This window comes from Plasmodium malariae (assembly GCF_900090045.1).
Source record: "Plasmodium malariae genome assembly, contig: PmUG01_00_8, whole genome shotgun sequence".
Lineage (NCBI taxonomy): Eukaryota > Apicomplexa > Aconoidasida > Haemosporida > Plasmodiidae > Plasmodium > Plasmodium malariae.
Window position 1 is genome coordinate 117,877 of NW_021638326.1, and position 24,222 is coordinate 142,098.

Below are 24,222 nucleotides of genomic sequence, written 5' to 3' on the forward strand. Positions count from 1 at the left end.
AGTGATAAATATCTCAAAATAAGCTAAAGAAATAGAAGAAAATAATATCAAAATCCAGTTATAATTAATATTTCGTAATCATATACAATTTTTTCATTTATTTAAGAAACATTTTCAATATACTTAATGAAGCTATGCTTAAAAAATATTGTTCTTCATTAAATATTTTCCTTATACAGAATATGTATTATACAAAGATATGTTGATATTTTAAAGGAAAAATCATATACTAAATATTTTTAACAGCTACTATATTATATATTTGATTTAGTATTGTAATTTATTTTAAAAAAATTTAGTTTTTTGATATTACATATATATATAATATATTCTTCATGATTCAAATAAATGTGATATTAGTATTGATATATATTCACTAAAAAGTATGTGCTTTCTACACAAATATTATACTCGTAAATGTTTCTCATAGATTTTTACTATAAAAAAGGATTGTTTAATTTAATATATAAAATCACAATTAATGCAACTTTACTAATCTAATGAGATAATTTATATTTTTTAACAATTATTATTTTTTTTAATGGCTACATGTGATCATATAAATGATTTCTTTTAAAAGTTAATTATATATTACTTCTAATATTTACGTTGTTCTCCATTTAATAAAAACAAAACAGTTGGTTTTTTTGCTATTACATATATTTTTTACTTAAAAGTAATTATAACAATTTTAGTTTTTAAAAAAATTATTATGAAACATGAGTTTTTAATAGATTATTTGAAGAATACTTTGATAGATTTTTTATTTATTTTTTATAGTTCAAATATGAAATTATAAGTAAAATATAATGATATTCTCCTTTAAAAATTGAATTATTAATAGAGTATTAGCAATTTTAGAATTCCTAAATCTTTATAATTATATTAGTAGCTTAAATAACATTTCGAAATTTATATTTTATCTTATGTAATTGTTAGATTTAATTCTTTTTTATAAAAATTGCTTAAATATATACTATAAATATAATGATAAAAAAAAACTATATTCATTTTTACAATTCATATAATTAAAAAACTACGTTTTTCTAATACGATTATTTATGTGTTCGTGCAGATGATATATTTATACATTATATGTTTATTATACTTTTTCTAAATAAATATATTAACTTAAAAAGAACAAATACGTACATAAAACTACGAACGTTTCATTTAACAAATAATAATTTAATTTTCATCCAATTAAGAGCTATATCCACCAAAAATAATTTGGGGAGTATGAAAAATCAGTCTTTATATATCTTCGAAATTTATACTTTTACGGCATATTAGGTGATTCGCTGTAAATTTGATTTCTTACTTGTATTAAAGATCAAATATTACTCATATGTTTATCTAGTTACCAGTTTAAAATTTACAAATAAAATGCAAAGTTATAAAAGTGTAGTTTTCTTTATAATTATCTTTATTTTATTGTTATAATAATTAAAATTTTTTTACAAATAATTATATTTTCTAGAATATAATTTTAAAAAATTTAGAATTATTAATAGGAAAACATCGCTGGAATCTGTAATACTTCTACTAGGAGTTAGAACAATATATTATCTATATTCTCTACTATCTATATTCTATATATACACCATATTCAAAATATTATGAAATCATATATCTGCTTTTTTATTTTATTTTGAAAAGAATTAATACAAAAATTATTTACTATTTTAAATAAATTATGTATCTTGAATATTTATTAATGCACTCAGTTTATATTTTTTAATTAAATCTATTTTTTTATAAATATTATTGTGATAAAATCTTTAGAGTTTATGTTTGAAATTATTTTTTCTATCTCTGTAGAAAAAGAAATTGTAGTTACATATTTTTAATATAATTTTAAGAAGAAATAATGAAAAACTAATTAAATAAATGATAATAGCATTTTTTTAATTAAAGGAATATTATATTATTTTTAATTATATCCTTGATCTGTATATTACCGCATTAACGATTTACATTATGGAACGAAAAATTAAGACACTGTTATTTATTAAAATTTATGCTTTTGTGTTTATAAGTTGGATATGTCATTTTTACACTTATATGGTTATGATAGTTTTATTTAAATATGTATATATTATTTATATTTTTCGAGTTTTATTTTTTTCAAGATTTTATCTTAGTGAGAATTTATTCATTTGATTAAATGATAAATTTTTTTTTGCTTTTTCAGAGTAAGCAAAACAAATATTTGGTTGAGTGCTACAATCAGCATAGAAAAATATATGCAAGAAACTATCGTTTACTGGCGAAATATAAGCAGGATAAGGATTCAATTATTGTATGTTTAGAGGAAGAAATGCCAAATAGAGTAAACGATAAAAAAAATATATCTAATAGTGAAAAATTGCTCCCAAGAGAAAAGAAACAGTCAAATGGAAGTTTCCAAATAAATGTAAGAGGCCATAAAAAAAATATAAAAAATAAATCTTGTATATTTGAAACTAAACAGTATTCTTATATGGAAAAAAAAATATTCAAAGAACTTGATTATGTAGATTTTCTTAAAAACAACAGAACAATAAGTGATAATACTTATAAAAAAATAATATATAAAAAATTCGGATTGCGATTTGCTTTACCTATATTCCTATTTTTTGGTCTTATCAATATCATTTGTGTTAGATTTTTTTTGTGGATATGGGATGTTTGTTCGTTTTTTTAGATTAATTAAAATTACTCAGGATTCGGATGGATCAAAAATTTAACTTTAAAGTTGTGGTATTCCCCTTTTAAATGGTTATTTATAAGTCAAAAAGCGATTAGTAAATCAACTAATCCCAAGTAAACGCTGTATAGATGGATATATGGTTTCAGAGGGTTTTTGTGGATTTTTTATATATTTTGTACCTTTTATTATATTAGGTATCATACTTATTTTAGGGGTTGTTTATTACCATAAGAAGGTTAAAAAATATGAAAAAATTAAGTTTACAAAAAGATAAAATGAATTATAAAAAGTATTTTTTTTTTTCTGCAATGAAAACTTCAATATGAGCTAATATGTGCATTATCTTGAATGGCACATGTGATATGTATTTTCATAATTGCATATATCTTATAAAAGGTTGTACATGTAAATGGTCTCATTAATACACATTAGTAAAAAGAATTTCTCTTATTTTTTTGTTAATTTTAATGTTTTAATGTTTTTCAATTTGTATTTATTGCTTAAGCTTAATTGATTATTTTTGACTTAATATATACGCTTGTGTATTTCCATATATTCCTATGGAATATATGTGCTTCTTTGTTGTAATTAATTAATATTAGGACAATTTATTTATTATGTTATATGTCTTGTGTAAATTTATATTTTAACTATAAATAATAATTCTTCATATTATTCTATCTTTTACTAGTCTAAAATAAATATTTGTTTACTTATTTTGGAAAACGTTTGATAAGAATTAAATTAAAAATATATGTATCTTGTTTTATTTTAAGTGACATGGAACAAATAAATATATATATTACATAAAAGCAAACATAAAATTTATTATATAAAATACGTTTTTTGTGATATATATTATAAAGCAATTTTATTGTAAAGCGCTTTTCAAAGTATTTATAATTTTTTTTTGCATGATATAAAAAATAAAATAAAAATATATAATAAAATATCTTTATTAATTTTAGGGTACTTATAATAGTTCAATATTTTAGCAATTCTAAATATTTACAATTAAGTGGATAGTTACTCTGTTTTATAATTTTTGTATTTTTTTGAACTGTGGTGTTAATTCAGTATGGGAAAAATTAATTGTATATACGCTATATAGAATACATATAAACAAATATACTATATATATTTTTAGTCTTTTATGTTATTAAAAGATTAAATTAATGAGTTAAAAGTAATGAATTCTTAATGTATAATATGCATAAATACAATTTCTTTCATAATGGTAAAATATTAAGTATATTTTTATATAAGTAAAAATATAAATTATCTTTAAAGGTAATAAAAAAATATATAATTTTTCTACATTTATATAGTAACGTGAAATTATTTTTATTTTGTATACTTCCTAATTTTATATGTATATTAATATGTTATGTAAATAGTTAATATTATTTTGAAGATATATAAAAATGTATGTAGTTTATATTGAAAATTGCTAATTAATTTATATCAATAATATTTCTTTTTTAAATGAAATGAAATTAAAAAAAAATTATTTATCTATAAACAATTCATAAATATATTACTTTGTTCTTTTTGATGACTTGGGTTTTAATTATATCTATTAAAAATATTTCTGCATTTTTTTGTATAAATTTTTTGTGTAATAATTTTATATTAAGTATAAGGAGGAATTTTTAAGTGTTAAAAAATAAAAAAAATACAGAAAAATTTCCGTTATAAATGTAAAAGTATGCTAATTAATTTTATACTATAATAATGAAGGAAAAAAATTGAATTATTCTAAATTCCTATATAATAGAAAACATTATCAAGTAAAAATACAATATATTAATATAAATAAAATATTTAAAATTTAGGCTTGCAGAAAATAATTCTGTATCTATAGATAAATGTAATAATGTTACGACGTTAATAAGAATATATATATAAGATAACAATTCACCTATGTTATACATATTAAAGAAGTAGAAAAATAAATATTTTTTAAGAAAATTTATATATTTCTTTACTATTTCTTAATTTAGAAAAAACTGGAATATTTAAAAAAAAAGGTTAAAAATATATTTTTAAACTATACATTTAATTAAAACAAAAAATAACTATTTATAATTAATTGTTATGAGAGTGTATATGTTGAAGCTTTCTAGTTTTTACTAATTAATTTTATATTATATATATGTATTATTTTACATTTTAAAATTTTGGTGCCTTATATTTAATATAAAAGTATTAGCTATAAGAATAAACGTTAAACGAGGAATCATCGTAGTAGATGTTGGTACATAAACAGGAGTTTTAATAAATGTCGTGACAAGTGTATAAATAATGAAAAACTATAAAAATACCATACTAATATTATTTGTAATGTTTTAAATTTTTTTTATTATTTAATTATTTACTTGGATAAATAATATTTATTGAAGAGAACAATAACAAAATGTTATATTTCAGGTGATTAAAATAATTCTCCGCGTTTGCCTGGTTTTCATAATTATCATTGTTCAGGTTACAATTCATAAGGAATATAAATATTCAGTTATAATATAATTTTACTTCTAAATATATTTTTCGTGCAGTATATATTGTTCATACACATATGTCAATTTATTATACTAAACATTTAAAATTTGTTCTTGACTTTATGTATTTCCAAAGTAATAAAAAAAAATAGCACTATCCTTAAAAAAATAATAATATAAAAACTACTAATTCATACATTTAAGTAATATACAATGTTATTCATTCTTATTTGTAGTGTCAATATTATACATTATATAAATTACATATATTTATAAATTTATATCAATATAAGTATCATTAAACTAATGTTTACGCAAATAACATTGTTGTAACAATTTTATATTTAAGAATTTTTTTTTTTTTTACTGTATTACTATTTCCTCTAATTATATGTATAATTAAAACAAAATTATAAAATTAAATAGATTAACATAAATATTTTTAATTTAGAAATAATTATACATATTAATCTTAATTAAATATAGTAATTTTATAAAGTTATTGTACAAAAATAAAAAATTAGTTCGTATTTGCTTTTAGAGTACGTATTTTTTAAAATATTAGGCAGTGTATAAATTGTTCTTTATTTTAAAAACCTTATATCCAGTAGAATATTAAACTTAAAATGGAACTAATACATATGTTATAATCAAGGTAATACGATATATGGTTTCTTTCATTTAATGTTATTTATTATTATATATATAATATTTGATTTAAAAAAACATTTTTTTCTAAAAATTAATGTTTACAAAATTAGAATAATACATAGGATTACATCCTTAAAATTTGCAATAATTATTTTAGTATACAGAGGGATATATTATATATATATTCTCTACATTGTGGATAGTGGATAAACTCGATATTTGAATAAAGAAGGCATAACATATTTATTTCTTAGTTTATTCTTAAATTTATTAATAAAATTATTATTTAGTTAGTACTCTACAATAAGTAAATTATATAGTTTAAACATTTGTGAATAAATTTATATCATTTTTTTTTAATTAAATTTATTTTTTTATTTAAATAATGTTAAGATAAAAATAATATAATTTGTTTTTAAAGTCATTTTACATTGTATACGTGATAAAATCAATTATAGCTATACATAGTTTGTAATGTATTTATGAAAGAATAGCAAATATAAATTTTTACATAAATATAGAATCTTTTGGTGTTAGATGCATGTTCCATTATTATCAATTTGTTTCTTTTAGAATACATTTAAATATTAAATATCTATATAATGAATCAAAAAATTATGTTGTTCCTTTTTATAAAGATTTCTACATTTATACTTTTAACATGGATATACGATTTTTACAGTGAGCTGGTATGATAATATAATTTAAAGATATTTGCATTATTTATATTTTTAATGTTTTATCTTTATTAATAATTATTTCTAGAGCGAACTATGTATCGTTTAAACAACAAATATGTGTAATTTTTTATTTTAGAGTACGTTTAACAAAATTATCGATAAAAACTGTAATCTTAGTAAAAAATTAGATACAAGAAATTATCGATTACTGGCAAAATATAAACTGAATAATCATTCAAATAATGTGGGTTTTAAAAAAAGATTTGAGGATAATGAAACAAATAAACAAAGAGATTTATCTAATAATGAAAAGTGGATAAAAGAAAAGAACAAACAATCAAGCAGAAATTTATTAAATAAGGCCCAATACTATATAGAAGTTATAGATTATAATAATGGAATGTTTGATGGAAAACATTTTCATTTTCAAAAGAAATGGGTAAAAAAAAGGGACTTTGATACTTTTCTTGCAAAGAAGAAGAGAATTGGTGATATATCTTTAAAAAAAATAAAATTTAGAAGTTATAAATTTGGATTTGCTATATTTTTTGTTTTTTTTCTACTGGGAATAGGATTACCGGTATCTAGTGCATTTGATTTTTCCGATGGTAGTGGCATAGGAACACGTATTTTATATTTTCTTCAAAGTAATCTCGGTTTAGGTAGTAATGGAAATGCTCATATATTATTATTTGCAGTAACATTCATTATGTTAGCAGTCTTGATTATAATAGCTATTTATAAGATCTTAAGAAATAATGAAAAATATCAAAAAATTAAGTTGATGATGGAGTAAAATGAAAAATAAGTAATTTGAACTTTCGCATAAATTAATTATTAACAGAATATATTCTATGTAATATTTATACTGTTATATACTTTGTAGTATTATTTATTATATATATAATTTTATAAATACACGTGTGTATAAGGTATCATTTTTGTACGAAGATTAATAAATTAAGTTTTTATATTTTTTGTAGATTTAAATGTTTTAATGATTTTCATTTTGTACTACAAATTATTGTTTCAGAATAGATAAATATCATTGCTTAATATATATATTCGTGTATTAAAAGCAGATTGATATTAACTGTGTATGTATTGAAATAAAATTAATATATAATATAAAAATTAATATACTTTTAATTATTCTATGTTACGATTGATCTTTTAAATGAAAAATACTTATGCTCTATTTTTTACCTTGTTCAATTTTAAAATAATTAAAGGTAGACGTGATGACTAAGTTACTTCGTTGATATTATGTTGAAAATAAAAATGTTTATTTTTGTATATAATCAAACGAAGTGAATGTATTATGCTACATTATGTATATTTTACTCAAAAAAAAAATCATAACTTTTATTATATAAAATAAGTTTTATTAGAAATATATAATATAATATATTTAAAACTTAAGTTTTTTTAACAAACTTCATTTTTTTTTTTAATGGCACAATTGGAGAATTATAAATATATAATGAAATAATATTATTTTTCATAATGGATTATTTATAGTTGTTTGCTAATATATATATTCTAGGCTATTAAAATTACATGAAAAGTTATAGTTATTTATTATTTTATTATTGTAACTAGTTGTGACAATAATATAGTTTTGACAAATTTTCTTAAATATATCTTATACAGAAATATACATATATTCATAAATGTACTATATATTTCTATTATTTTTTTTAATATTTAAAGAATATATTAATAAATTAAATTTACATAGATACCAATATGTAATATGTTGAAATTATATCCCTTTTCCCTATTCTGTGCCATATAATTAATATATTATTATATTTAGAGTAATATGTTATATTGGAAGTGATATAGTAAATGTTGGCAGAGGTTTATTAAGAATTCATGATAATTCATAATTCATATTCTAATATTTAATGTAGAATATCTAATAATATTATTCTTATAAATACATTTTATTAATATCAAAAAAATCTTAAGGTAATATAGTTATGTTTTATAAGACTTGCCAAATAAAATGTAACAGTTATATTATTTTGATTGAAATGAAATGAAATTCGGGTTAATAATAAAGAAGAAAAATATTAATTATTCTCATTGTACACTAATCAATTCTTAGAATATGTATAAATTAATAATTCATTTTTGTATATCAACACAATAATAATTTTCAAGAACAGAAAAATATAGTAGTAAAAGAGGAAAATAATGAAATTAGTTTTTTATATTATAAAAAAATGTATCCTGTCCATATTCCATTCAATCTAACAAAATATTCTTATTTGAAAATATATGAAACAAAAAAGAAAAGTTATTTTTTCTTATTCGTATATTTATTCAATGAATTGTCTTCACGAATAATTTAGAAGTTAATATAATTATATAATTATTAAAATAAGTACTTTTAAATAATTATTCTGCTATGGATATTCGATACTTCTTCTTTTATTACATTACTATTTTTAATATAAATAATATAATTATTTTCTCTTTTTATCAAATTTTTTTATTTATAATATTAATATGTCTTTCTTCATTTTTAAAATATGTTTCTTTAAATAAAATAGATATTTTGAAAATATGCACAATATATTTTTGAATATATTTAGGTATTAATATAATGACATTTACATCAATTTATAATTGTTTTTATAGGTTTATTCTTGATAATATTCTTTTATAATTATTAGATTTTAATATATATTTAATATACTAGCAATAGTTTTAAGAGATTATAGGTAAATTAAAAAACGTATTGGAATTTCATTTAAAAAATATAAAAGAGAACGCTAATATATATTTTGCTTGTAATGTATGCTTTATATTAATTAAATATGTATATACTCTTTATCTTATGTGGTAGAGCATAAGAATGTTTATTGAAAAGTTTCTTTTGTACGTTATGATACTATACTATAAAAGCACATCTGTTTTTTTAATGGTAATATAATGTGATAATATCTAAATTCAAATGATTCTATTCACTAACCATGAAATTTTGATAATGTTTATATTATTAATTAAAGATAATTATTTTCTAAATAAAATATTAATAATATATAATAATATACCTTATTTATATAATATAAGGATATAATATTAAGAAGAATGAATATATGCATTTTGTCTATGATTTTATTACCCTCTCGTGATAATTATAATAAATAAGAAAAAAATATTTTTTTTAATTTTAATTATTAATATTATTCCTGAATTAATTACATTATAGAAACAATAAACAAAATGGGGTTGTAATATTATTTGCTTAATAGAAAGAATTAAATAGAATTTTATAATATACGTATTTTTATGGTATATGTGAACAACCAAAAATTATTACATATCAAAATGTATCTTATACTTTCGCACTATGAGACTAATATTAATTTACATTATAAATTTAAATATATATATACAGTTATAATTGAAAAATAATATGAAAAAGAAAAATATTCAATAAGCTTATTAACTAAGATGAAAAATTAAAAAAATTATTCTGTAATTACAAAAATCAAAAAAAAAAAAAAAAAAGATGAAACTCAAAATACATAAATTATCATTAATGCGTAAATGAAAAGTAAGTCAATATTTTTTATTAACATAACATAATATAAATAAAATTTTAAGTTTAACTGAAAGGGAAAAAATAAAAGATATATAATATTTTTTAAAATTTCTACAAAATAATTATATGTTCTTTCATTTCCTTTTTGTTTTAAAAAAATGTTGAAGCATATGAATTTAGTACCTTTTAATTTACATATATATTCATATTTAAATTTTATTTTTTTGATTTCATAAATATATTTTAAAATTACTATTTTTACTTTTTTTTATTTTTCAAAATATTAATTTTTCCCTCAATATTTTTGGAAAATATTAATATTAATTTATATATAGATATATTTATTAGCGTTTTCATACATATATTGTGTTAGGTATTAATATAACTTTGTAATAGTTATTATTACATAAATTAAAATAAGTATATATAATTTGAATATTTCTAAAATAATTACATTAAAATTTTTACATTTCACATCTAGTTTTCCCTTCTATGATACACATTAATTAATAAACTTTTATCAATTACCCGTTTAGATTTCACAAAACGTATGAAATATATTTCATAAGCATCATCCGATTATATATAAATATCGTTCTAATATGTTTTTGGTGTGCATTGTGAATTTATAGAATGTATTTTGCCACAATTTAATAGGACTATTCTACACTGTTATCATTATATATGGAATTCGCCCCTGAATCATCTTCTTTTATCCATTCTTCTATTTCCTGTCTAAAACTATTCTCCCCTGTTTGAGCACGAATTTGCCCATTTTTTCTATGTTCTAAAGCAGTGTCATTAACATCAATTACTTGTTTTGGAGCATCTGATTTTCTCTTTAAATTTGCATCTGTTTTCCAATCATTTATGGAATTATCCAAATGCGATTCCTTATTTTTTATAAAATCTTCTGTTTTGCAATCTTCTAATACCATCATAAATACTAGTATGCACATTTTTGCAATTAATTTTTTTTTTATATAACTATATAATTCTTCATAGCATTCTTTACTCTGTAATTCTTCTGAATTTAATAGTGAAATGTTATTTTTAGTTTCTTCATTTACATACTCATCTGACAAATTGAGAAATTCTTGTGTCATTTCCTCAAAACATTTTTGTTGCAAATATTGTTCTATAATCTTATGCTTTTTTGATATCCATTTTTTCCATAAATCTTTTTCTTTTTCTAAAAATGAAAATTTTTGATTTTCATTTGAAAAATTCATTTTTAATTCTACACTATTTTTTATAGAATCTTTTTCGTCTTTCCATTCATTTTTCAAATTATTAAACCAGTCTGTTTTTTTCAATTTTTCAGAAATATTTCTATGTTCTCTTACCCATTTATTGCATAGAATTTTTTGTTTTTCAATATTATTAATGCTTTTAGTATTTTCCATTATCAGTTCCTCATTAGTCAAATTGGGATATGTGCTATATTCCGCTTGTGCGAACAGTTCTATGCATATATGTAAAAATTCTTGTTTTTTGTATTCCCATTCTTCATTTTTGGATTCTCCGAGTACTTCCATATGTACTTCTATAATGGTTTTAAATCTGTCCTTTTTTTGTTTTAACGTGTTTATATTTTTTATCATGACATGTTCATGTATTTTTAATTTTTTTATAATTTGTTCTTCATCAAATAATGTGCTTTCTGTATGATAATGTGTTAAATATTTGTTTTTTTTGTCAGAAAGAGAAGGTAGAAGTATTTTAAGAAATCTCACTTTTTTTCTTTTTATGTTTTTCTTTTTTTTAAATATCCCTATTAAAGCGTACTGCAATATAAACAAAAAAAAAAAAATAAAAAAATAGATTCACAATATTATTTATTACAATTATTATAAGTTTATCATATTTTTAATCTTCTATATTTGTTTTGCTTTAATAAAAAGAGAAAGTACAATAATAATTACAAGACTTGTTAAGATAGTTGATTTGTGCGGAACAGTTGTATTTTCTGCCTGACCTATAATTATAATTTAAATGTATATTTAATGTAGTTAGTTCAAAAACAGAAAATTAAATAGTATTAATACTACCTAAAATTTTAGAGGGAATAGAGTTATGTGGAAAATTTGAACTTCCAGATGATGAAGGAATAATTTGAAAATCGGCTGAGGTTTCTAAGACGCCAAGACTTGTAGGCAAAGTTATAGATACAGGAGATTTTTGAGATTCTGTAGAAACTGGACTTTTAGGAAATACTGATAGTTTTGATTGTGTATGTTGTCCAGGATCTTCATGATCATCTTTAGTTTTAATAGATGAAGATTCAGATGAAGATGTTACTGGGGATATAATTTGAGATTCCTTGGCAATTCCTTTTTCAAGGGCACTATGATCTTCATGTTGGGATCGTGATTGAGGTTCAGGTTGAGGTTCAGTTTCGAGTATATCAGGTGCGCGTTTTTGTTCTTGATCTTCGCGCATTGACGCTCTTTCGCTTTCTTTTTTGGTCACTTCTGGTAAATTTTTATTTTCTTGAGATGGAAGTTGTCCAGATTCTTTTTGAACGGTAGATCTGCAATTAGGTAGTTTGTTAAAAGTTTCGGGATCCATTATATTACATGTTTTTCTTCGACCTTTTTGCGTTTTATCTATTTCATAACAATTTTCAAAGAGTTTTTTTTTTGTCGTGAAATAACCTTTCTTTTCTTCAATCCATTCATTATATGAGTCACATTTACTTGAATAATTACTATCAGACTTAGGGTTTCCCTGTGACTGTCTTAATTCATCCAGATAGCTTTTTCGTTTTTCACAGAAATCATCTACTTTATATTTTAATTCTAAAATTTCTAAATCATTTTGATTCATAATCAAAGGACATCCTCCTAATTTATCTAGCTTCTTATAATGAGGACTTAACCATTCTTTTAGAGCCTTTTCCCACGTTGCTTTTTCTGGTAAATAATAATATGGTGGAGACTTGTTATTAACTAGATAATTAGCCAAATATAAGCATTTATCCTTTAATACTTTTTTATCATTCTTAGCAATTATGTCATCAATATCAACTTTTATATGATTTACAATTTTGTTGAAGATTCCATCCTTAATATATCTAAAATAAGTTGAGCCTCGAACACCCGAATACTTAATTAAAGTGAATTTTAAAAAATCATTTAAGCATAAATTTTCATTTTTGTTTTATTATCACTTTTTTTTATTGTAAATAAATAATTTATTAATAAATTTAAGAATAATAAAAAACAATGAATATTACCTTAGGTAAACATTTTTCCATAATGAATAAAAATTAATGCTCAAGTTGTAAGTAACAATCTGAAGGTAAAATAAAAATATACATCTTTTTATTGATCGATGGGGATATTTTAAATTAAGATAACTTAATAGGTAGGAATTATAAAATTATTATTTACATAAAAATTTATATGGGCAATGCGAGATAATTAAAAGCCCTAACATTTATTTGTATGCCTGTTATATACTTTTACGTTAAATAAATATAACTGAATATATATAATAATCATAATATGATATTAAATTAACATATATATCTTCATATAAATGGCATGCACCATATATAAAGAAAAACCCAAATACAGAAAATAACAAATTGCACATAAGTAATGTTTATAAGTAATATAAAATTTATTCTGTACAGTTATCTTTAATATCTATATAACTTTTATTTTTTTTCTTATTAGTAAGAACATATAAATACTATTATAAATGAATTAATGTGAGTAATTCTTTTTATTCTTTTTTTTTTTGTAAAATATATAATCTATATACCAAAAGATTTATAATACTGAAAGAATATTTCTTTTTTATTTTATTACTTTGATATTTATTTTTTGTATTAATCATTTTTAGTGCTATATATTTTTTGTTAATACATTTTATGTTTACTATTTACCGTCTATAAATGAGTACCACAATATATAAATTATATTTAATTGTCTCTATGGTTACCTAAAGTACAAACAAATAAAATATAATATCACTTAATATTATAAGTATATTTATACATATCATTTACCTAAAAATTAATTATTTATAATGTATATTATGGAATTATAAATTATTAAAACGGTATAATTTAATATTTATTTATATGTTCTTCGGTATGTGGCTATCAACACTTCTGGGTATATATAATTGAACGTGCAACAAATTCTATTTAATAAAATATATGCCTAGGTATACGGATTAATGAATATAAAATTGTCTACTTACTATAAATATGAAAAATTATTAGTTGTACTTATAGCAAAAATATTATACTATAAGCATAAACATAGGTAAAATAAATTAAATACTTATACTAAAAAATAATAACATTACAATCACAGGTAAATTACATAATATATTATGTTAAATAGTACAATAAATACTGAAGTATCATAATTATATTTCTGTAATTATTAATATATATGTTATAATATAAATATTAAAAATATTTAATTAATTTTTTTGGTTTCTGCTGAATTTGATAAATTTATGTAAATATAATTGTAACACTACTGATAATTATATTAGCATACATACTAAAAAGGATTATATAATATTTTATAATACTTTTTATCAATTCATATTATAAATGGAATTACAAGACAATATAAAAGTGTTTGAAAAGAATAGATTATTCTGTTATAATGTAAATAAATCATTTACAATTTTAATACATCCTTTGAAACAAGACAATAAAAATGTAGAACGGTAAGAAAATTAATAAAGGAATTCTAATTGCTAATGTATTTTTGTAAATAATTAACATAATCACTTAATATATTATAGTTATTATCAAGGAATCGAAATTTATAAAAAATTAATTTTTTCACGTATATATAATTTTTAATTTGAAATTTTTGCAAATATATTTTTATACTCTTTCTTTTCATTTAATTCTTTACATTCTATCATATTTCTTTTAAAAAAAATTTTATTAGTAACAATATATGAGGAACAAATGTAAAAATATTATATCATTTATCAAGATATTATATATGTAATTTTTGTATTTGAATATATTACATATATGGTAAATAAAATACATAATTAGAATGTAATAGTAGATATTTATGTTAAAAATAAAAGAAAATATGATTTTCTCAAATATCTGAAAGCATTTTGAAAGAGCTCCTTAATGATTATTTTCAAATATATATATACGAAATTTTTGTTTTCTTTTTTTTTTCTCTCTATACTATTCTATAAATTTATGAAAAAATATTTTTTTTTGTGGATATATTTTTTATTATTTTATTTTTACGTTTGATCAAATTTATTGTATATTGCTGCAGTTTATTCATGACATTTAATTTTAAATAATAAAAAATTAATAAATATTTTTAAAAATTATTTAATATTTTTTCCTATAACTAGCTCTATTTTATTTATATATTTAAAAATAATATTTATTATTGAAAAATATGTTTGAATATATGAAATTTTTAAGTCAATAATTGTAATGAAATTCAAATGTATATACGTACAGAAAAGTATATAGATGGAAATAAGCTTAAAAGTAATGCTATTAAGAATACTTTAGTGGATTTATTATAATTTTTTTTTATTTAATATAAATAAACAATGTAGTAACTATAATATAAATTTTTGTAAAAATCTCATACTAATTTAAAATTATAGTTCATATTATTTTATAGTGGAGTTTATACTTATCTATGTATTCTAATACTGCAAGTCATTTTAAACAATAATATAAATGAAAAACATGGTATAAAAATTTATTGTATGATAAATATATTGCAATATTATGTATAATCTTTTACTTTTGTATATAAATATAAACTAACAACATACTATGTAATAAATTTTTGATTTTGTGCTTTTACTAATAATGGAACAAATTGTATTTATCCACATCATAATAATATAAAATGTGTAAAGTTATGATTAGATTTTAATTAATATCGTTTAATCCTAATGGATAGAATATTATTATTATATTCATAATATGTTTAATTTTAAATTCTTAAGTTATAGCACTGATATTTTAAATATAGTGTTCTATAATCTATTATATTCTCATTATTTAATTATAAGAGTACATATGTTAATATGTGTGTTTAATTATACATTAAAATATAAGATATTCTTTATATTACTAATTTTTATTTAATTAAATGATAAATCGGTTTATCCATTGTAGCTACTTTAAAGTTACAATTATTTAATTACTAAATTATACTTTTTGTTAAATATCCATTTATATATATTATATTGAAGTATAGATCATACGAAATACTATTTATCCTAACTATATTCATGTTAATCAATGGTATATATAATAGACATCCAATTAAAATATTGTTTTTTGATATTTTTTGCCCGTCTGCTGCATAATTTACAATTTTGCATAAAATATTTGTATTTTAATTTCACAAATTTTTTTCACATTATTAAATTAGTTCCCACATTTTTTTTATTGTTTTTTTAGTTTTACTGTCAGTTATATAACGATATATTTGCAATATTATTATCAGAAAAAATTATTCTAATCTTTATTTTTGAATTTTTAACTTTACACTTCAACTGAATTATTTTAGAGATTATTTTATATTCATAAAAATAATTATTATTGAACATTTATATATTAGAATATTTTATAATTCTATATATTATATAAAACTTATTGTTTCCTGAATAAGGTAATCATATTCAGTGACATAATTGTTACCTGGCCATTATTTTTAATTATGCATTTAAAAAGTTGTATATTTTTTTGGAATATAACAGAAAAGTTAAAAATTTTTTTATTAGTATTAAAAAATATTATTTATTTGTAAATACAAGACTATTATGGCAATTAATTATTGTCTTAATATATAAGAGTGTTTCTTGTAGAGTGTTAACATTTTTAAGTAGAATAATTTATAATTTAGAAAAAAAAAACTGTATGGGAAATATTGCAATATATATTAATAAAATTATTGAAAATAATTATATATATTCATATGCACCAAAATAAGAAGGTTCATCTACAAGTGACACTTGATCCTCGAACAAGGATTTTACTGAAACCAAATATCATTGAGATTCAGTGATTTTATTTGGTACATTAATATATTTTAAGATTGATACAGTTTTAAACTTCGCTACATGATTCTTACGAATACCGTAATCATTTTCAATGTTTTATCGTTGGGTACAAAATATATTTCAATTTCATACAAAACACTTATTAATACCGTTACATATTAATTTATATTTTTGGCAATAGATAACGTTTCCATATATAATAAATGAAATGTACGAATTTTCTAGAAATAGAAAGAAAATAAAATGTATCAAACATGTAAAAAAGATGAATGTTTCAAATAATTTATTTATATAAAAAAGCTAAAGAAAAAATATATTTAAAATAGTAATACTTTAAAACACATAAATAATTAATAAATTCGATAAAAATTGGTTATTTAAGTGAATATATTATTTTTTGTTGATTTCGTTGTATAAATTATTATAAATATGAAAAAATGTTTTAGAAATTGAAATTTAATAATATTTTATATTCATTTACTTTTATTTGTATTTTTAAAATATTAATAATTAAACATATAAATGACATAATAAGGAAAGTATTTAAACTTTAGTGCTATATTATAAATGTATTAGGCGTATGACATATATAAGAAATAAAAGAAAAATTAAATATTTTTCTGTAAATTAATATTTTTATATATGGTCTCATTATTTAGAGAATGTAAATAATATAGATTTATAACGAATTGTTTTTTAAAATAAATAGATCAAAAAATACTTAGGATCAATTAATGTTTCTAAAAATAACAATATTTATAAGTAAATATTTAGCAGTATTTTATTATATAGTGCACTTATTTTTCTTAATATATTTTACAATTTTTGTGCATAGATTATTATAAATTTTTATAATGGATTAAAGCACATTATATACATAAGCATTAGGTAAGAGAAAAAATGTGAGCTGCTCAAAATGTTCGAAAAAATAGAACCTGATTGTCTTCATAAAAGTTATAATGAAAATAATATACATATTAAAAAATCAAAATATGTTAATTTTAATATATGTAATTTGTTTTTTCTGTTTTTTTTAGTTTATAAATAATATTTTGGTTTCATCTGTTTTTTTTTTTTTACGTTTTAATTATTAATTGGAAAGATAGTATTTTATAAGGAGATCAATAATATAAAGTGAATGTTCTTTTGACTGGAATATTTTTTTATAATTAAATTTCTAATTGTTACAATATGTGAGAGATATATATGGGAATAATATATTTATACTCATTTATTCCAGTTACCATGTAAAATATGTTTCTGGGATTATGTATTTTCAAAGAATATATAAAAAATAATTTATTCTTTCTAATATTATGAATTGAATAATCACTAAGTCATATATTTTAGTTGAATGTATTTTTATTATTTCACAATTCTATAAGTATATTGTGTCATATATATATCTTTAGTAAATTTGCTTCAGTTGATATATTTTTAAATTAATGAAATTTATTGTAACAGTTATATGTATGCTTTACCTTTAAACATTTTTTTTTTTTTTAATACTCTTATATTTCTTTAGAATATATAAAAAAAGAAATTTAAAGATCTATGTACATGAATGTAAAAAAAATTATTTTAGATGGAAGGTATAACTTAAACGTAATTAAAAATTATGATTTTCAAATATTAAGGTGCAAAAATAAAAAATCACACCTTGTTTGCTTTTAGAATATATATTCCTACATAGATTAAGAAGTTCGATAAATTTCTATTTTAAAAAGAATTTGTATACTATAAAAAAGTATATTTACTTGAGGAGGAATTAATGCATTTGTTCTAATTAATATAATTAATATGTTTTTTTTCTTATATTATTATGATTATTATATTATTATAATAATTGATATTTTATTAATAAAAATCAACGTTTTCAGAATAAAAATTTATATAATCAGAATTATTATTTGTTTATAATTTTTAACATTATTAATTATTTTCTTAATATATAGAGGAATATATAATATTTATATTCTCTACATTCTACATAGTGTATAAACTCAATATTTACATATAATAAGTATTCGAATATTATTTTCATAATTTATTCTGAAAAAAGTTAAAGTATTATATAATTATAACACTACGCTGAATATATAAATTATATATTTTAAATATATATGTATTAAATCGAATTATATGATTTCAAAGCAATTATTTTTTTTTTTAAATAAAATTAAGATAAATATTACATAATGCATTTAAAAAATTAATTTTGATTACAGAACATGTAACGTATATTATAGTTATGTATTTTTTATTATATATTTATACAGAAATAAAAATTTTTTTTTATTATTTTAATTATTTCATTTTACCATTAGAAGTATATTCTATTATTAATAACTTCTTCTTTATTGATTATATTATAATATTAAATGTCTGTATAATGGAACAAAAAACAAAGACCCCCTTACTTTTTAATATTGTTGAGCTTATCCTATTATCTTGGGTGCTTCATTTTAACAGTGATGTTGTATGAAAATATTATTTAAGGATATTTGAAATCATAATATTTTTTGGTTTTTTTCTCTATTAATACCTTTTTTTTACCTATGTATTATTTATACTATTAAATAAAAAATATTTACATTTTTTTTTAGGGCATGTTTGACATGCCATTGAATAAGTATTGCAATTGTGCGAAGGAATTTGAAGCAAGAAATTATCGATTACTAGGATATAAGTATAATATCGATTCAAAGGATATATTTACAAAAGAACAAATGCCAAATATTGGTTTGACCAACAAAAAAGATATATGTAACAGTGAGAAAGGGTTGCAAAGCAAAGTAAATAAATCAAATGGATGTTCACCAAGTATAACAAGAAGTCGTAAAAAAGATATGAATAAAAAATCTTGTACATTTGAAACCAAAAAATATTCCCATTTGGAAAAAAAAATATTCAAGGAGCTTGATTATGAGAATTTTCTTAAAAAAAACAGAACAATTACTGATAAGATGTACAAAAAAATAATGCTTAAAAAATACAGATTACGTTTTACTTTACCTTTATTATTTTTTTCACTGTTTTTAATCATACTCTTAATAGATTTATCATGGGGTTTGATTGATAAGAATAAGGGGTTATGGGGTGCATTAGGGCTTTCTACCCATTTAAAAACCTTGTCTGAAGGTCCTCTGAAAAGTTTTTTACAACCATTGACAGAGTTCCAAGGGTTTTGGAAATCTGCTCTTAATTCAACGTCGAGTACTGTTAGTAAAATAAACGTATTATGGCATTTATTTGGTATTCTAATATATTTCATACCGTTCGTTATATTGGGTTTCACATTAATATTAGGGATTATGTATTATCATAAAAAAGTTAAAAAATATGAAAAAATTAAGTTCAGAAAAAGGTAAAATGAATAATAGGAGACATTATTCTTTCTAAAAAGAAATATCCAATAACAACTAATATATATTATCTTTAGTGATATTCTTAATAAATATTCGCAAAACAGTATAAATTTTATAAGTAAATTTACATAAACATACCCATTCATATATTCAACTGTAAAAAAACATGTTTTAATTTTTTTTGTGAATTTAAATGTTTTAAGTTTTTTAAATGTGTTCATTAATATGTTATCTCTGTTTAATGTCGCATTTTCGATTTTTTTATATATTTTTGTATATGTAAGTAGGTTTTTATGAAAAATAAATTTTTATGAGATAAAATTAATATATAAAAGGATAATTTACATAATTATATTGAAATAGTATGTTAATTTATAAATATAATATGTGGTACTTCCTATTTTTCTACAGCTTAAGTCTAAAATTATTATTTATGGAAGTAATTATTAAAATGTATTATTAGATTTATATTAACTATAAATATGTCCTATTTTATAATTTATGTAAGAATGTGAATCTGTTTTGTTCCATTTACATACATATTTGTAATTAGTAAAACTATCATATATATTGTATAAAATATATTTTATGTAATATGTTTTATAGAATATATTTTTTGTTAATCCCTTTTTGAAAAAGGTGGAGATGTTTGGGGATGGTTTAATAGAAAAAAAAATGTATATAATTATATAATATATATATTAAATATTGATTGTTTTTAATAGTTTTTTAAATTAAAATTATGAGTTTTTAAAATTAAAGGAAGAGCTAAAATAATTTAATTTATTATTAGTGTATTCGGCTGCGATATTAAAGATAATTTTGGAAATTCTACTTAAATATATATTATATTGAAAATATATAGAATATATAATTTGTTAATATTTTCTTATTACAAAACAATAAAAGAAATTACTTTAAGTTAATTGCAGATGAATGTATTATATTGTGGAATTGTTTTGTTTTGTTTTTAATGATTATATATCTCATAATGTGTTTTATATATCTATGAAAATAATAATGGTCTTTATCTGTAATGAATCTAATTTTATTTTTTTCTGAAATAATAAATTAAAATGTATTTAAATATTTTTATATATATTCTATTTTTCAAGATTGTCTATAATTATGTAATGTATAAAATTTTGAAAATGTTTTAAATATATATGAAAATATATGTAGATTATAGAAACAATTAATAACATCTTCAAAATAATTACAATTTATTAAACACAATAAATAAGAAAAAACAATTATATTTTTTTAGATAATTTATAAATAATATTGTTATTATTTTTTAGATAATTTTTAACAATTTGTATGTACAAAATTATATATTTGTTCGCTTTGTTTCATTCAATATATCTAATACAGAAATTTGGTTATGGAATGGTTTTTCGAATATTTTTATTTATTAAAATTGATTTTATATAGATATAAATGAACGCATAAACATTAAATTATTATATTTTTTATTTATTACACTTAAATACACATTTAAAAAATATTCTTATATAAATATAATGTCTCATTCATAATTATTTCTTTGTAAAAAGCATACTCAAGATAAAGGGAATATGATATTATCATGTACAAGTAGTTGTTTCTAGGAAAGTGAAAATATATCTAATATACATTTTAATTAAAAGATCAATTATTTTTGTATTTTTTGTTAATTCTACAGATTAATAATATATTCAAATATTTTATTTCATTCAAAAAAATATATATCCATTGATATATGTAACAGTTCTATTATAGCAATAGGTATTTTATTTTTTGTTTTTTATTATTATTGTTACTTCTGAATATATATAGTTAAAAAAATAAATAATAAAAAATTTAGTATATGATTATAAATAATTTTCATTAAAATTATGTAATACCACTTGAACGCAAAGATTAGAACGTTTAAAAATTATGGTACGAATATAAAAAAAAAGTCTTAATTTCACTTTAAAATAGATACTAAATCATATATTAGGTAGAATAATATAAATTTAATTTTTTAAATATATAATACGCTAAAAAAATAATATATTCAATAAAGGAGTAATTGGATCATATGTTATAATTTAAGAAACATATAATTATATTTTTTTTTATTTAATTTTTTTTATTATTTTATTGTTTTAATAATTAATATTTTTTTAATAATAATCGTGAAATATAATGTTTATAATATTTAATTGTTATTAGGATAATATCCATAAAATGTGTAATTAATATTTTAATAATAGATAAACATATTATATATGCATTCTATATGTTCTATGTTTTATGGAAACTCAATATTTCAAAATAATATGGAATAAATTTTTTTTCCCATAGTTTATTAAGAAAAGGATTTATAAAAAAACTATTTAATTAGTACACTCGATGAAATAATTTAATAATATAATTAGTATATTACGAATAAATTTAAATTATTTTTTTTAATGAAAGTGTATTTTTTAAAATATTAAAATAAAAATTTTATAATACGTTTTTAAATATATTTTTCTTTATATATATATTACAAAATTTATTACGGAAATGTACATTTCATCATTTATTTGCGAAGAAATAATAATTTTTTTTTTTACGAATATATTAATAATATCAAAGAAGTATATCATGGAAAAATAATTTAAAACTATGTTATTAATTAAAAATTATGAATTATTCTTTTAACTTGATTATGTCATTTTATGAATATTATATGATAATATTATATAAGGATATATTTGCGGTATACATCTTGTTTTTTTGATTTTTTTTTTTTTTATTATTACAACTTTTATAATAGAATTATTCATTATATTATATATGAAATATTTACTTTTTTTCTTTTTTAGAATAAGTTTATCAGATTTTCCGATGAGAGCTATACTCTTGGTAGCAATTTAAAAATAGAACGTATAGATCCCTATCTGATTATAAAAAGGTAAGTGTTAAAATATTGTAGTATTAAAAGAATATATACCTAATCATAGTGAATGTGAAGAGAATGAATATGTAACATAAAAATGGGGAATACAAAAAGGAAAAAAACCTAATAAATCATTAAATAAGAAGAAATTCTAACACAAGTTACGGGTTACGATAAGGAAATGCTAATAGAAAATATATCGTTTTGAAAAAACATGAGTTAATGAAAATGATTATGAGGTCTTTCAAGAATAAAATAGAAAAATTCGTCATATAGATTTAAAAAATATAACACTTAGAAGTTACGCATTTGGAGTTGATTTTTTTTCTTTTTTTCTACTTGAAAATAGGATGCCTATATTAGAAGGATTAGGTTACTTGAAAATCTACAAACAATTCTTGTAGGACTGTTAACCATTATTCCAAACTTAAACCTACTCCAGTAGAACACTTTATTTGTTCAATATTTGTTGGAATACTTATGATTTTATTAGTTATAATAATTATAATAACGATAACTAAGATCTTAATAAATAATTAAAAATATAAAAAAATTAAGTTGAGGAATGTACAAAATGAATTATAAGTAGTGTGCATTCTTCCCTAAGGGGATTATTAATGTGAACAACTATATCTTTAGACATATATTTTTTTTTTATACATAGATATAAATGAAATAATTTTATAAATGTACTTGTGTATATCATATTATGTTTTTACGTTAAATAAGAAATTATGATTTTAAATTTTTTGTGAATTTGAAAATTTAAGGAATTTTTATTTTTTATTATAAATTGTTGTTTAAGAATAATTAAATATTATT

At 19.0% G+C, this 24,222-nt stretch overlaps 4 protein-coding genes and 1 pseudogene across 5 annotated transcripts; 4 read left to right on the forward strand and 1 right to left on the reverse strand.

Moving 5' to 3' along the window:
* Positions 1-1,980: 1,980 nt before the first annotated feature.
* Positions 1,981-2,686, forward strand: PmUG01_00022200 (fam-l protein; the record flags this gene model as incomplete). The annotated part of the gene is made up of 2 exons (XM_029006922.1): positions 1,981-2,067; positions 2,195-2,686. 2 exons carry the CDS (start codon positions 1,981-1,983, stop codon positions 2,684-2,686), a joined length of 579 nt encoding a protein of 192 aa, XP_028859291.1.
* A 3,757-nt stretch (positions 2,687-6,443) lies between these two features.
* On the forward strand, positions 6,444-7,317 carry PmUG01_00022300 (fam-m protein; the record flags this gene model as incomplete). The annotated part of the gene is made up of 2 exons (XM_029006933.1): positions 6,444-6,530; positions 6,658-7,317. The coding sequence occupies 2 exons, from the start codon at positions 6,444-6,446 to the stop codon at positions 7,315-7,317; spliced, it is 747 nt and encodes a 248-aa protein (XP_028859292.1).
* A 3,422-nt stretch (positions 7,318-10,739) lies between these two features.
* PmUG01_00022400 (STP1 protein) lies at positions 10,740-13,339 on the reverse strand (the record flags this gene model as incomplete). Its single annotated transcript, XM_029006944.1, has 3 exons — positions 10,740-11,854; positions 12,132-13,146; positions 13,319-13,339. The coding sequence occupies 3 exons, from the start codon at positions 13,337-13,339 to the stop codon at positions 10,740-10,742; spliced, it is 2,151 nt and encodes a 716-aa protein (XP_028859293.1).
* A 6,174-nt stretch (positions 13,340-19,513) lies between these two features.
* PmUG01_00022500 (fam-l protein) lies at positions 19,514-20,492 on the forward strand (the record flags this gene model as incomplete). The annotated part of the gene is made up of 2 exons (XM_029006955.1): positions 19,514-19,600; positions 19,728-20,492. 2 exons carry the CDS (start codon positions 19,514-19,516, stop codon positions 20,490-20,492), a joined length of 852 nt encoding a protein of 283 aa, XP_028859294.1.
* A 2,739-nt stretch (positions 20,493-23,231) lies between these two features.
* PmUG01_00022600 lies at positions 23,232-23,961 on the forward strand (annotated as a pseudogene). Its single transcript is given in 8 exon segments — positions 23,232-23,279; positions 23,294-23,377; positions 23,392-23,409; positions 23,424-23,546; positions 23,561-23,581; positions 23,592-23,596; positions 23,607-23,795; positions 23,809-23,961. Coding segments are annotated over 8 exon segments (641 nt in total).
* The last annotated feature ends 261 nt before the right edge of the window (positions 23,962-24,222 follow it).